Source organism: Chiloscyllium plagiosum, chromosome 15 (genome assembly GCF_004010195.1).
Source record: "Chiloscyllium plagiosum isolate BGI_BamShark_2017 chromosome 15, ASM401019v2, whole genome shotgun sequence".
NCBI classification, from domain to species: Eukaryota; Metazoa; Chordata; class Chondrichthyes; order Orectolobiformes; family Hemiscylliidae; genus Chiloscyllium; species Chiloscyllium plagiosum.
This window is the reverse complement of record NC_057724.1, coordinates 65871669-65886391: the sequence shown is the minus strand read 5'-3', so window position 1 is coordinate 65886391 and position 14723 is coordinate 65871669. Positions and strand designations below refer to the sequence as shown.

Here is a 14723-nt window from a genome sequence, read left to right as displayed (position 1 = left end):
GGTCAGGTCCTGGGGATTTATCCACCTTTAACGAAAGGCATCCAGCATTTCCTCCTCTGTAATCTGGACATTTTGCAAGATGTCACCATCTATTTCCCTACAGTCTATATCTTCCATATCCTTTTCCACAGTAAATACTGATGCAAAATATTCATTTAGTATCGCCCCCATTTTCTGTGGCTCCACACAAAGGCCGCCTTGCTGATGTTTGAGGGGCCCTATTCTCTCCCTAGTTACCCTTTTGTCCTTAATATATTTGTAAAAACCCTTTGGATTCTCCTTAATTGTATTTGCCAACGCTATCTCATGCCCCCGTGATTTCCCTCTTAAGTATATGTAGAGGAAGGTGATTTTTTTTTAGTTTGAATAAAATCCCCATCTGTTATGAATAAAGCAAAATACTACAGCTGCTGCAGATCTGATATTAAAAAATTCTGGCAACACTCTTCAGGTTAGGCAGTATGTATGAAGAGGGAAAGATTGTTAATGTTTGGAGTCAGATACGACTTCTTCAGAACTAAAAGGTGAAATGTTGTGAGGAAGAGTAATTTTGGCTTGAAACATTAACTCAGTCTCCACTGATGCAGGCAGAGCTGTTAAGCTTTTTTGGTTCTGCTTTGATCCCCTGTAGCGAGGTGCTGATTTCTCAGTATCTTCACTTGGGAACTCAAGCACTGCAATGGTTTGCTGCAGTGCCAGATAACTGGTTGATAAAACCAAACGCTTTCTCTGTAAAGTTCCAATGACTTGTTTACATTGGTTGGTCTTGAAGTCTGACAGTTGTCACGAACTTCCACTTCAAAGATTACCCAAATGGTTGAAAAATTTGAACTGATTCTTATCCCACGCAACAAAATTAACCAAAAAAATAGCATGCACTTTGTTTCTCGGTTTATAAGCAATGAAGTCGTGTCCTGATATCAGAAGGTTTAGGCACTAGTTACCAATAATTTTTATTCGTGCTGATAGTTGGTGCTAGTGGAATCATCTGGTCAAGCTAGTAATTTGGTGTGAATGTTCAACTGGCTACATCAGTAGCCTGATAGATAAATATAGAAGCTTGTCTAATCTGTTTAATTTGTAGTGTACAAACACCTCTCTCTCATTGGTGTGAGAGAAAGGTTTATGTTTTACCTGCAAGAAATTCTGAAATTACACCGTTGGGAAAAATGTCACCTAACAATGTACACAAATCGTTTGGACACAGTTTCCTTATAACATGATGAACAGGTTACTCATATCACCAGTGATGCTGCAACCTGTTGCAAGCACAATTTCCAACAAGCTGCTGCAAACAAATGAACAGACAATTCATTAAATGTAAATCGGTATCATTTTGTTGGTGTAAAGCTCAGACCTGGCAATTAGTTACATTTGGAACTTTTGTGGGCGGGGGGGGTGAAGTAGTGTGTGGGTTAAGACAGTTGTAAAAAGACATCAGTACTGGGACTTTTACTGACTGTATGTTCCTGGGTTGGAGATCAGGTACAAGATAGGTCACCAGCCTCGATCAAGGACAGGGCCACTCTCAGGATTAGGAGTTGTTGCAGGGATGAGGGAGGTGTTGCTTGCAGGCATTGCTGACAGTATTGCCACAAATTTCTTCCTCATCTTTAGACCTACAGTTATTCTTTTGCTTTCAAGTCTATCTATTAACCATGCAACTCTATCTCAACATTTGGGTCAATGGACTGAAGAGTGCCGGATGGAATTTAATTTAGAAAAATGCAAGGTTTCGCATTTTAGTAAAAACAAACAAGGACAGGACTTACACAATTAAAAGTAGGTCCTTGGCTACCATTGTAGAACAGAGACCTTGCGATTCAGGTACATAATTCTTTGAAGTTTCGGAGTTGGACAGGGTGGTTAAGGCACTTACCTTCATTGATCAAAACTGAGTATAGGAGTTGGGATGTTATGTTGACGTTGTACAGGACATTGGTGAGGCCTCTTATGGAGTAGTGTGTCCACTTGTGGTCACTGTTATTGAAAGGATATTATTAAGCTAGAGAGTTCAGAAGAGATTTACCAGGATGTTACCAGGAATGAAGGGCTTGAGTTATGAGGAGACCCTGTATAGGCAGGGATTTTTTTCACTGGAACATAAGAGATTGAAGGTGACCTTATAGAGGTTTATAAAATCATGAGGGGTATAGATAAGATGAATGGCAGGTGACTTTTCCTTAGGGTGGGGAATTTCTGCACATTCTCCCAGTGTCTGAGTAGGTTTCCTCCAGGTGCTCCGGTTTCCTCCAACAGTTCAAAGATATGCAGGTTAGGTGAATTGGCCATGCTATATTGTCCATGGTGCATTCGTCAGAGGGAAATGGGTCGGGGTGGGTTACTCTTTGGAGGGTCGGTGTGGACTGGTTGGGCCAAAGGGCCGGTTTCCGCACTGTATGAAATCTAATCTAAAACAAGCGGCATATTTTTAAGATGAGAGGAAAAAGATTTGAAAGGCAAGAGGGGCAATTTTTTTGTGTTTTTTAAAACAAAGTAGTTCCAGAGGATGTGGTGGATGCACATACTGTTACAATGTTTAAAAGATATTTGGATATGTACGTGAATAAGAAATGTTTGGAAGGGTATAGGCCAAGTGCAGGCAGGTGGATCTATTTTAGTTTGGGATTACGGTTGGCATGACTCGTTGGACGGAAGGGTTTGTTTCCATGCTTTCTGGCTCGATGATTCTATAACATACACAGAATCCAAGACCTCTCGCAAAAGGTCACCTTGTAATAGCAGTTTCTGCCTTCGACATCAGGTGGTCCAGTTTTCAAAGGTTTGGTACAACATATGAGAATAAAATAAGGTGATTATTCTGGAGTTCGGATTAAGGTTTGATTTGATATTTTGGGAGCTGTTAAAATTTCGAACTGATCTTGCCAATGCTCAGACACTTAATTACCTACCTTACAACAGCCTCCTTGACTGATAAGTGCTTTGGGTTGGTCTAAGGTCATAAAAGGTGCAATATAAATGAATATCTTCCCCTTTAAGAGCAGCAGCAATGTGCTCCAGGAAATGTGACACCCTTTGTTAGTTAACCACGAAACAAAAGTAAATATTTCCTCACTTTGTTGCTCGTCTGAAATTGCTAATAAAATTTGAGGGAACATTTAAACAAAACCTTACTAACAGTAATTGTGTTTATGTCATGTAGTTAGTCCAAGCTTCATGATTTGACGAACGAAGATGGCCAGTATACAATGCGAGTCAAATTTTTGCACTTGTGCTTATTTCAAGAATATTTATTTGCATCGAGAAATCCATGACCAGAAACTCTGAAGTCGGAAATTCAAGCGTAAAATAAAAGAAGAAATATATTTTCTCCCCAATCTTTTATTGAAAATTTACAGCAATGGTAGCAAAGTTAAAAAAAACATTGTATAATGGGTCAACGAGGAAAGACCTATAAATAAAATCTTGCCATGAGGTATACATTTCCCAGGCAGCTCCTCACTAAAGTGAGGGCAAGAAGCAGAGAAATAAATAAATAGGTAATAGCAGCTCAAAGCAAATGGAATTCAGACAAGTGCAATATTTACACAGAGGGCAGCAAGAAAGACAAAGGGTTATTTTTAAAGACAGCAATATATGAAATGTTAACAAGGCAAAGTCCAACTTCTGCAGCATTTCGACCTTCAGCCACTAACTTTAATCACAGTAAAGTCACAAACACCAATAACAGCAACAATCTGTAGCAAGTTTATGGAAAAATGCCACTATATACTAAACATACTTTATTCCTTGCTTCATTTTTAAACAGTTACCTTTTGGGAAATTCAGATAAAATATAGTACATGTAGAAAAACATCCCAACGTTCATAATCTACTCGGTGGTTACTGAGGGTGGACCTAATATAGATGCATACACACGGGTGTGCACAGAACAATGTACATAGATAATGTAAACACAGAACTTCAAGAGGAAAATATCCTCAATCTCAGCCCTCCAATGCACTCTTTTATTTCTATATCCCCCACCCCTTGGCAAATTAGTTTGCGTCATGCTCATCTTAAGGAGATTCACTGCCATGAAAATTAAGCAGTAAAACAGCACGGCTGGGCATTGGTCAACCAACCATTCATGGCAAAAATAAAGATATTATGCTACCAAGTATTCACAAATCAAACTAGATTTTGATTTGTACTGACTTCTCTATCAGCATTCAGTCCTGCATTGGATACAGTGCAGGACAGGCTGTTCAGCCCTTTGCCAGTGCTATCCAATTAATGCCACTTCCTTGTTTTTTCCCTCCAGCCCTACAAACTTTCCCAAGGATCTGTCCAACTCCATATTGCATGCGGATGGTGTCCACAGAATAATAGAAAAAAAATTACCGTAACTTTTGATCAGTAATAAAATTAATTAGAGAATGGTATAGAACAAGATGTACAACCTTTTACTGAAATAAGAACAATGCACTCTCTTGCGTGCATGTATTTGACCTTCAGAATTCTGGACAGGGCCGCAGTGTAGCTACACTGAAGATATTCTACCCGATAAACCTCGCCTGTTTCTCACCAGTACTTACTTCTTAAGGAGATAACTTGTGGCTGGATTCACTTCCAGCACATCATACTCACATACATACATACATACTCAAGCTGCCAAACTCCATCAGCCACTCCACCCAGGAAGCTGGGGCTGGCCCAGTTCTCAGCAAAGCAGATAAGACCCAGAGCTATCCGCACATGCATTCTCAAAAGCCCTCCATTAAAAGACGCTGAACTGAATGTCATGGTCTATCCTTCGAAGCTGAAGCTTCAGCGTCTATTCACAATGCCCCACCAATATTTCAACCAACTCACCATAGACCAGGGATTGGACACAAAACCTTTTGGCACTGTACGGCTCAGGATCACACCACATGGTACAGCTATTTACAGAGGCTTTAGCCCAGCCCTTTTTTTAAACATTTGTTTCAATACAAAATTTCAGAATGTGCCCATTACGCTTTCCTAACCATTCTGGTCCATGCACAAGATAGCAGCAAAGATGCTTTTGACAAGTCCAATTAGCTGAACTTAGATTCCTACTTTCTCCTTCAATGAGCGAAAGTAAGATGCCTGGGAAAGTATTTTCAAAAACTAGAACTGGACTGCTAAATTAAAACAGCCCAATAAAACACTCCCCCATCAGCATCAATTTACAACAAAGATTCAGCTAGACAATAAAAATGTCAAATTAATCTAAACAGCTATACTCAAGTGGTGCATAGTACATGTTTGCTGAACTGAGAATGGAGAACACTTAAAAATAGAAGCTTTAAAATATTTAAATCAGGAGGGAAAAATTGCAGTCTTTATCCGTAAACAAGCAAAATTCAAAAACAGAACTTCTTACAACCTTTAGTCCTACTTATAAGATAACTTGCAAACACAAAATGGGGCTGTGAAGGGTTTAAAAAAATCCCACACAAGCTGAACATTGCCCTTTTAAGAGTACAGTGTTAGTTTTCACAGTTAAAGAACAGATCTCGGCCACAGCACAAGAGTCCCTAACTCTTCTACAAGTCGCAGTCTCCTCCTCCAGAGAGCAGCCCGTGAAGACACATTAAAAGAAGCTAGAGAGAAAAACACAATGAGATAGATCATCAACACTGGAAGATATTTCAGACACGTGCAGAGGATAGGATACAGTACAGAAATCCCAACAGGAAAATAAATTAATGGATATGCAGATTGGGTGGGGTGGGGGGAGGAAACAGGTGACAAACTTAAAAAGATGAAAACTCAGATTCTCCGATTGCCATGAAAAGGGTCTTTTTAAAGTGAGGAATCATCTTATGAGGATCACATTTTCAAATAAATAAAGACACCATAGGACTGAGTTGCAACAGCTTTTAATAGCTTAAAGATATTGTAAAACATCCAGAATTAATCTGTGGAGCAAGAAAAAAGTAGCAAAAAAACCCTATCTCAGTAACGGTTACAAAAAAAAGTAATCAAGTGCATGACCTGCACAAATCGACTAAGAATAGAATGTATAAAATTTTGTACATGGCATTCTTTCATGGAGTCTTGAAACAATATAGAACCATCACAGATTCCATGAGACTGGAATGGCTGACCTGAGGAAATACAATGTCTCGCTATTAAAACACCTTAGCAAGGTTTGAAAGCAATGCTCAAAGTATTCAACATCGCCACATTTACAAAATAAATATTGTGCAATTTAGTTTTAAAAACACAATACCCAAAAGCAATGCACTTAATGGCTGTCACATGGGCAAAAAAAAAGCACATGCATTTTTTTGGTGTACAATGTTAATCATTTAAATTCTATTAAAAGAAAGATCTTATTTTGAGCAATACAATATACAAAACAAGCTTTTGTTGATCACAAAAGGCAGAGCACAAATCTGGCTTCGTATTTAAAATGCACAGGCCACAGCCGGTGAGCTGTATCAGAAGCTGCCCCCATATAATATTGGCCACTGCTTACAAGAGGGAAAAACAAAGAAAAACATGTTCCATAATGACTGAGGGTCTCTAATCATTCTGTGCAGAGCCAAGGGTTACTGTAAAGAAAGAGTGCACAAATATAGACAAAAATCAATGGCAAACCTGCGAAACCCAAACGATTCAATTCACATTTATTTGTCAATAAAATCTACGTCAGCTCAAACTATTAGCTTGCACAACATCAGTAATCCCTTCATAACAGAAGTGCAATAAAAATGGAATTTTAAAAATAAACACACACACACACACACACACACAAAGTCCTCCAACATCTAAACGTTTTGATCTTAAAAGATCAAGTAGAATTGGACAAAAATACTCCACATCAGTGCCATATACTGCTCACGCACAGTCATAAACTTCATATTATATAACTGAAACAAGTATCAAAATAAGAGTTAACAAAAACCTGGTTTTATAAAATTGGAGAAAAAAATTAACAAAAATCTTTGCTGTTGCCATTAATAGTAACTGATATACCCTCAAAACTTCCATTTATTGCACTTTATGTTTGACCTACAAACTCGTAACTTCCAGATTCTCCTTCTGGGATTTTTAAAATAAATGCTAATCCTTTATTTTGCTCTGTATGGTATTATTTTCCTCCTTAGGTTAACATGCATTTTGTAACATGTCTGAAATGAAACTCAAGTCCTACAATGTCACGTTTTTAAAAACTTGTTCGATAGGGTTCAGTAGCCTAAAACAGGAGCAGCAAACACAAGCAGCGTAAAGGTGATGAGACATAAATGGTGACAACTTCATGCAAATGACTTCCTGAGTACTCTAATACACCTGAAAAACCATGTGGTCTAATGTTGTGATTACTGAGATGTAAACAGTCTCTGATGCTCATATAGCATCTCATGTGGTACCATGCAAGTACTGAAGTGGTAAATTGGGAGTCCTTTTGTCAGTTCCATACTATTTATTGCTGGATTCCTTCATTCAGCACAGCCACAGCATCAGGTTTGTACACGTGTTTACATGGAGAGGGAAGGGAAGGGTGGGGGTGAAAATGGGTAATCAGGAAAGGGGAGGAGAGGGGGAGAAGACGGGAAAGGAAAGGGATTAAGCGGTGGAATGCAACTGGGAGCAAAAGGGAGTTCATTCCCGACTTGCGGAGGGAAGGATTCTACAGGAAGCCTGAACTGAAAATGAAAGAAAAGTAGGATTAATTTTTCATGAGTTACTTTAAACTAGATGAATGTTCAGCCAAGTACGATTTTAACAGTAAATAATGAATGAGTACAGTTGAACATGTTAAATATGAAAATGAGTATTTAAACAAAAAAAAAGCAAACATTCAAATACACACAGCAGTGGAACTGAGCTCACAAAATGATGAACTAAGAAAGATTTTTGGTTATTTGCACTTCTACATCATCTTTTCAGCTGTCCCAGCTCAAGCAACAAAATCAATTTGGGAGAAAAATAAAGTCTGACTGATTTTTGTAACTTGCCCCATTTTTAATTCTGGTTAAAAGGGAACTTCACCTCACCAGAGTTAGAAGATTGGAGAGTCAAACAATTTGAGTGACCAGGATACACAACCTTGGTGGTGTTGCACTGGGTGGGTCAGTCTTTGTGATATATGCTTCATCTGTAGAAGGTCTTGGTCAGGCTCCAACTGGAGGTCCAGGTTCAATTTTGGGAATCGCACCTCAGGAAAGGTATTATATCTTTGACAGAGGCACAATTCACCCGAACATTACCAGGACTTTGATGGGCTACATTGTGCAGACTGGCTGTAAAAGATCTGTTTTCTCCTACAAGAACAGGCAATTGAAATGCAACTGGATCAGCGCTGGCAGAGTAAATACATGGAAACCACTTTACTGATGGAAGAAGTCAATAACAAGGAGACACAATCTTAAAATTTGAATGAAGTTATTCAGGAGTAAATAATGATGTGCTTTCCATTTGGGAGTACTAGAAAAAAGAACATTTCCCCACTCTCTTCACCCTAACTAGGAAAGTCTGCTAGTGATTCCTTATTACACAAGAGTATCAGGGATATGAGCAAGGTCAGGAAAATGGAATTGCATGGCCAATTGAATATTGGAATGGGCCAGATGGGTAGGGACAATCTACCCTGACGCCTAACCACTTTTAAAATAACTACTACCTGAAGAATGAAAATCTATTCAACAGTAGTCGTGTAAAAAGGTATTCTTTCTTTATTTGATCACATGATGTGGACATCACTGGCTAGTTTGCCCAAGAAGATGCCTTCTTGAATTGTTGCAGCCCATGCAGTGTAGGTACACCCAGAGTACTGTAAGGAAGTGAATTCCACAATATTAACCAGTGACAGTGAAGGAACAGTGATACAGTCACAAATCAGGATGGTATGGGGCTTGGATGAAAACTTGCAGCCAGTGGTGTTCCTACGTACCTATTGATCTTACCCTTCAGGGCGGTAGAGGTCATAGGTTTAGAAGGTGATGTCTAAGGAACTGCGGTGAGTTGCTGCAGTGAATCTAGAGGATGGCATAGGCATACACTACTGCTACTGTGCACCACTGGTGGCAAAAGCGAACTTTGGAGGTGACAGATTGGAGTGTCAATCAAGAGGGCTGCTATGTCATGGACAGTGTTGAACTTCAGTGTTGTTGGGTTGTCCTTATCCATGCAAATTAAGAGAATTCAACCACACTTCTGACTTGCAGACAGGCATTGGACAGACAGAACATGAGTTCCTCGACTCTGACCTGCTCTTTCAACCAGAGTATTTATATGGCTAAACCAGTTCAATTTCTGATCAATGATAACCCCCAGGATATTGACAGTGGGGGAAATACAGCAATGGTAATGGCATTGTCGATCAAGGAGAGATGGCTGTTGGCTGACACTTGTCTGGCACAAATGTTACTCTGAAGCCAAACAAGTGTTGCAATTTTATAATGGGTAGGGTGTTTGAAAAAAAATTAGAAATCTGAAGAGGGATGTTCAAACTGGTGGCATTTTGATTCTTGTTCTAATGCTAACCACCAAACCATTAGTTTCTTGGTGAAAGAGAAAACTGTTGACTTGTTAAACGGAGACTTTATAACAGTAACAGCAACAGCAAGACCAAGCCAAAGCCTAACCACAAGAAACATCATACCAATGCAAAAAGTCAGCATGAGGAATATAACTAACTCCCACACTGAAAGATGTTGGTTATTTTAACTCAGAAATAGAGCAGTGGAGCACCTCCTTACATTATAGAATCACTACCGTATGAAAGGAGGACATTCAGCTCGAGTCCACACCAACCCTTTGAGGAACAACCCGCCCAGACCCAGACCCCTACTTTATCCCATTAACCCTGCATTTCCCATGGCTAATCCACCTAACCAATACATCCCTGGACACTATGGACAATTTCCCATGGCCAATCCATCTAATCTACATATCTTTGGACTGTGGGAGGAAACCCATGCAGACATGGGGAGAACGTGCAAACTCCACACAGACAGTTGCCCAAGGCCAGGTCTCTGGTGCTGAGAAACGGCATTGCTAGCTACTGAGCCACCACGCTGCCCAGGTTTCACAAAACAGTCAAAAACTCTAAAGTATTAACGCTTAATTATGAATCAAATGCTGCCACAGAAATGAGTTTGAATGCAACTTGTTGTTCTGCTCCCAATTAACCACTAGTGTCAGCCTTGACAAAGTTGGTAGTTCACTCCTTAAAAAAAAATCAGATCATCAAGTTTTGAGTCTGATTCCTGGATAGCAGCACCTGAATGCAACTTGTTGTTCTGCTCCCAATTAACCACTAGTGTCAGCCTTGACAAAGTTGGTAGTTCACTCCTTAAAAAAAAAATCAGATCATCAAGTTTTGAGTCTGATTCCTGGATAGCAGCACTGAAGGAGTATATCCTTTAGACAAGATATCAAATAGGAGGACCCTTAAAAGATACTAAGTAAAGAAGAGGGAGTGAGTTCCTCCCAGCATCCTGGCAATTATTTATCGCTCCAACAAACAGCAATGAAAACAGATTTTTTAGTCAAATTATCTATGACTGTCATCTGTGGAGACTTACTATGCAAACATTGCTGTAATGTTCAGAAGTGTAGCAAGCAATGATCACATTTCAACTATTTCACTGGCTGTTAAGCTCACATGTTAGTGCTACATCAGAGCAATTTCTTTTTTCAAAGTTGCATGCAATACTTTTGATTGCAATATATGCAGAAAACATGGAGAAATTAATTACCACCATATCCAATACCAACCTCCTTGGCTGCAATATTAATCAACGGGGTTTGTATCACTTCCTAAACTGATCTCTCAGTATAATACCTTTTGTTTAAAAACTATACCAGAACAATGCCAAAAGGCTAGGATACACAGTGAGGTGTCTGAAATCAGGTCATCCTCATTAAAGTCAGAATCATCTATAAGTAGTTATTGGTGTTATATCTGTTACCAAATGTACCCAAATTATCACCAAATAACTACAACGAAATGCACAGTAAACAGTGTGTGATAACTGATTCCACTGCTGTGGTGGAGGTTAGTAACCAATCAAGCTTACCAGACAACCAGAGTCTCATGCAGCATGCAGTGAACACGTTAACTGTAAAACAGTACACATGCAAAAGCTAATGTGGATGAACAGATACAATGATAAAAGTGTATACACAACACTTGCCCTGCTCAAAAAAAAAGTGACCAGAACCCAGTGATCCTAAAATACCTCATCATCATACCTACCAACCGCAGGGTGTATTTAATAGGGTAACACTTAGTGGAAGCACAGAAGCTTCAACTTGGTTCACTAACACTAGTCTAGTATAATTATTATATGAAGCATTCTTCGTAATTTTCTAAAAGTGTATACACTTTTGCTACAGGTTCTTATAAAGGAACTCTTTGTACCCGAATCAAAATCAGAACTGAAATGATGTCTCACTCCTTTCTTTGTTCGTTAAAGCTGTTCCTTAGATATAGATTGCAGCAAACATTTATGCACAGATTTTACCCAGAATAACTGATCAAGAGATTTTCCAAACATTTCCATTTAATATATCAAGAATAATTCTACAATGCCACTTTGTTCCTTGACTCCCATCTGAATGGTAGCTTAGAAACAAAACACGTGGGAAACCAGGAATAACAGACATGCTAAACACCAGGTATTTTCCCCCCACAATTATACAGATGGGATTCCATTAGTATTCTAACCAAGCAGCTCTCCTCCTCAAATTAAATGGCTGAAGGAGAGTTTGTGTCTGCATTCCTTCTTGCCCAAAGCAAAACAAGCTGCACCAAAGCAAAGCTCGACCAAATTAAAGCCAGCCGACAAATCAAAGGACACAATCACATGGCAACCTTTTCAGAAAATTAGCAGTCAAACAATGCACTGTACATAGTGATAAAAAACTGCACCCCAATGAAATGACTAATTTGGCTGTGCAGACACTGGACAGTTTACTATCCAAATGTTGTGCTTCACAAAAATACTATTCCTACAGATCATAAAATGATGTTTTGCTGCAATTGTACTCAGTAGCCTTGCGTGAAAGCTAAGAAATTGATTTTTCTCAGTGAATTTACCATTCTATACCTCTACACTGCACAGGTCAGGTATCAGTTGGGGGGTTTGGTACTACAACTAATGGTACATCTGCTTGGTCAGCAATGAATGGAGTTCAGGCACAGGGAAAACATGAGTTGCTTTCAAAGATTTCAAAACATATCCTCCTAAAATAGCTCATTTAAAACTTCGTTCATACGGAATAGCCCTTTTTTTTGGTGGGGTGTGGATGGTATGTGTCCTGAACAACAGGTTGTACTGTCTTCAATGAAACTTGCAATTAATTCCACAAATACAACTCAGATTTTCACAATCCCCAAAGGAACTATTTTGCTTAAGGGAATAGAAAAATTACATGGCAAAGCATTTTGTGACCAATTTCAAATTATTGCATTTTCTGCATTCACTGTAAAAATGGGAGAACTTTAAAAGAGTGCAAGAGAAGGCCCCAAAGGCACCTGTGCACAAATCTTTGAAGGAGGCAGGTTAACAATGTAATTAATAAAATATATGGGAGGAAGCGATGAGAAACATTTATGAAACACTAGTTGAGACACAGCCGGAACGTTGTGTCCAATGCCGGAAGGATGTGAAGCCTTTGGAGACAATGCAGAACAGAAGTACCAGAGTAATTCCGGTAATGAGGAATTACAGTTGCATGGTTAGCCTGGAGCAGCTTCTGCTGCTCTCCTTGGCCCAGAGAAAGCCAACAGTGGATTTGACAGATGTTTAAAATTATGAAGGATTTAGATACAGTGCATGAGGAAAAGAGATGCTCCATAAACTGAGGAGTGGATAACCAGAGAACAGATCGACAAAATCTCAAGTGGCATGAGAAAAAAAAATCCATTTCTTATGGAATGAGCAATTAGGATTTGGATTGCACTGCCTAATATGGCAGTGGATACAGATTCAATGATAGGTTTCAAAGGGGATTGCGATAAATTGCAAGGACGTGGGGAAACAGTATGAAAGCACAGCTAACTAGGCCAGTCACACTTCAAAAGAGCTGGCTCCTTCTCTGTTGTACTATCATATGATTCTGTGAACATATACATTTAAGTTGTGCAAGTCTAAACCAGCTACCTGACTCTTACCAGCAACGGTGTTAGGAGGGCCTGCTGACACCATTAAGTCATGAAGTACCCAAGTGCAGGAAAGCAGCTGGGACAAGTTCAGTGTGTGCAGAGCACTACAAATGGAGGGCCAGGAGAGGACCGGGAAAGTATGATGAAAGCAGTGAGGGAATGGGAAGAGAGACACTAATAGGTAAGAATGAATTGAATAGTGTGTCAAAAAGCATAGGGACTAAATGAATGATGTTTCAGAGGGAGAATACAAGTGAACTAAAAAAAGGATCACAAGGTGCATTTTTTTCTTGGTCTATGACTCATTGAGGGTTATACAGCACTGACATTGGAAGGTTCAGTTGGATGATTCCTTGGATGAAGGGATCATCTTAGTGGAAAGATTGGACTAAGAGGGCCTGAACTAATTGGAATTCAGAAGAATGAGAGGTGAGCTTATTGAAACATGCAAGATTTGCGAGACAGGGTGCTGACAGGGTAGATGTGGGAGGATCTACTGTCTCTCGGCAAGGTGAAAGAGAGCTTGATGACACAGTCTAAAAATAAGGAGGAGGGTTCAGGAGAATACAGTGACCAGCATCCAGATAGGACATTCCCAAACATCTAGCACCTCTTGTGAAATTGGCTTTGCTTTAAAAGGGTTGAACTTTAAAACGAGTAAAATGTTTTAAGTATAGAACATGCCATGTCACATCACCCCAGCCCCAGCCCCAGCTTTCCCCACCCATCCCATAAACTGTGCTGACCAGGGTGGTGAACTAGCTCCACTAACTAACAGCTGAGAAAACAAAAAACTTACCTAATAATTATCAGGGTTCCACTTTGGGCTCTAAAAGTATGCTATCTGGATTAAAACTATGCAAAAATGTTTAGAACAAGATAATTGTGCAAACAGTGTTCCTATTCGTGCGTAATAGCAATGTCATGCAACTGGTTGGTCTTGCTGTGCACGTGAATAGATGTTGAGCTGCGAATTTTATATGCATAAGGGATAGGGACAATTTCATCCACCAAAGGTAAAGGTCTTTTATGGAGAACGGTACACGTCAGTACCACACAATTTGACACTACATTTCAAGTTGAGACACAAGAATCGATTCACAATGTTTGGCTACCTACTGAAGATGTTGAAAATAAAAGGAGTTGTGGTGACTGTATTCTGGTCATTAAAACTGGTGAGGGATAAAATGTAGAAAAGGAAATTTTAAGGAAAAATAAAACAAATAAAGTATGCTTACTTTTTCCGCTCCTTCTCTCGTTTCAGTGTCTGCTGGCTCCCTGACTGCTGGGCCTGTGACTGAAGCAATTCAGCTGCAGTCTTTCTCTGTTTAAAGGCATTAATTTCATCATCCAGGCTCTTTTTCTTGTCTTCTAGCTTCTTCTTTTCATCCTGATGAAGTTTCTTTAAACGATCAAATTTATCATGCAGCTGAAGTGGGGTTGGGGAAAAGAGACACACAGATAGAAAAGGATGAATCATCAGAAGTGGCTCCATCTCAAAAGTAATTAACTGGCTTTAAGCACGTGGGGGCGCCCTGAGAACATGGATGGTGCAAAATACTTTACATAGCAACAAGTGAATTGAAACACGGATTCCTCTAATGTGTTCCCACGATGATGATATTGCTGCTTG

The 14723-nt window shown here is 39.5% G+C and overlaps 1 protein-coding gene across 4 annotated transcripts in view; it reads right to left on the bottom strand.

The window, feature by feature from the left end:
* Positions 1–3326: 3326 nt before the first annotated feature.
* The window catches only part of LOC122557406 (septin-6), an 82621-nt gene continuing 71224 nt past the window's right edge, over positions 3327–14723 (bottom strand). The window contains exons 9-11 of one of the 4 annotated variants that reach the window (XM_043705087.1): positions 14329–14519; positions 11001–11042; positions 5834–7622 (exon numbers count right to left, since the gene is read on the bottom strand). In XM_043705087.1, the coding sequence (XP_043561022.1) occupies positions 11039–11042; positions 14329–14519 (195 nt within the window). In that variant the 3' untranslated portion in view covers positions 5834–7622; positions 11001–11038. Of the gene's footprint in view, positions 5571–5833; positions 7623–11000; positions 11043–14328; positions 14520–14723 lie in introns of those variants that run through there. The other 3 variants (XM_043705086.1, XM_043705084.1, XM_043705085.1) reach the window with 3 other exon arrangements.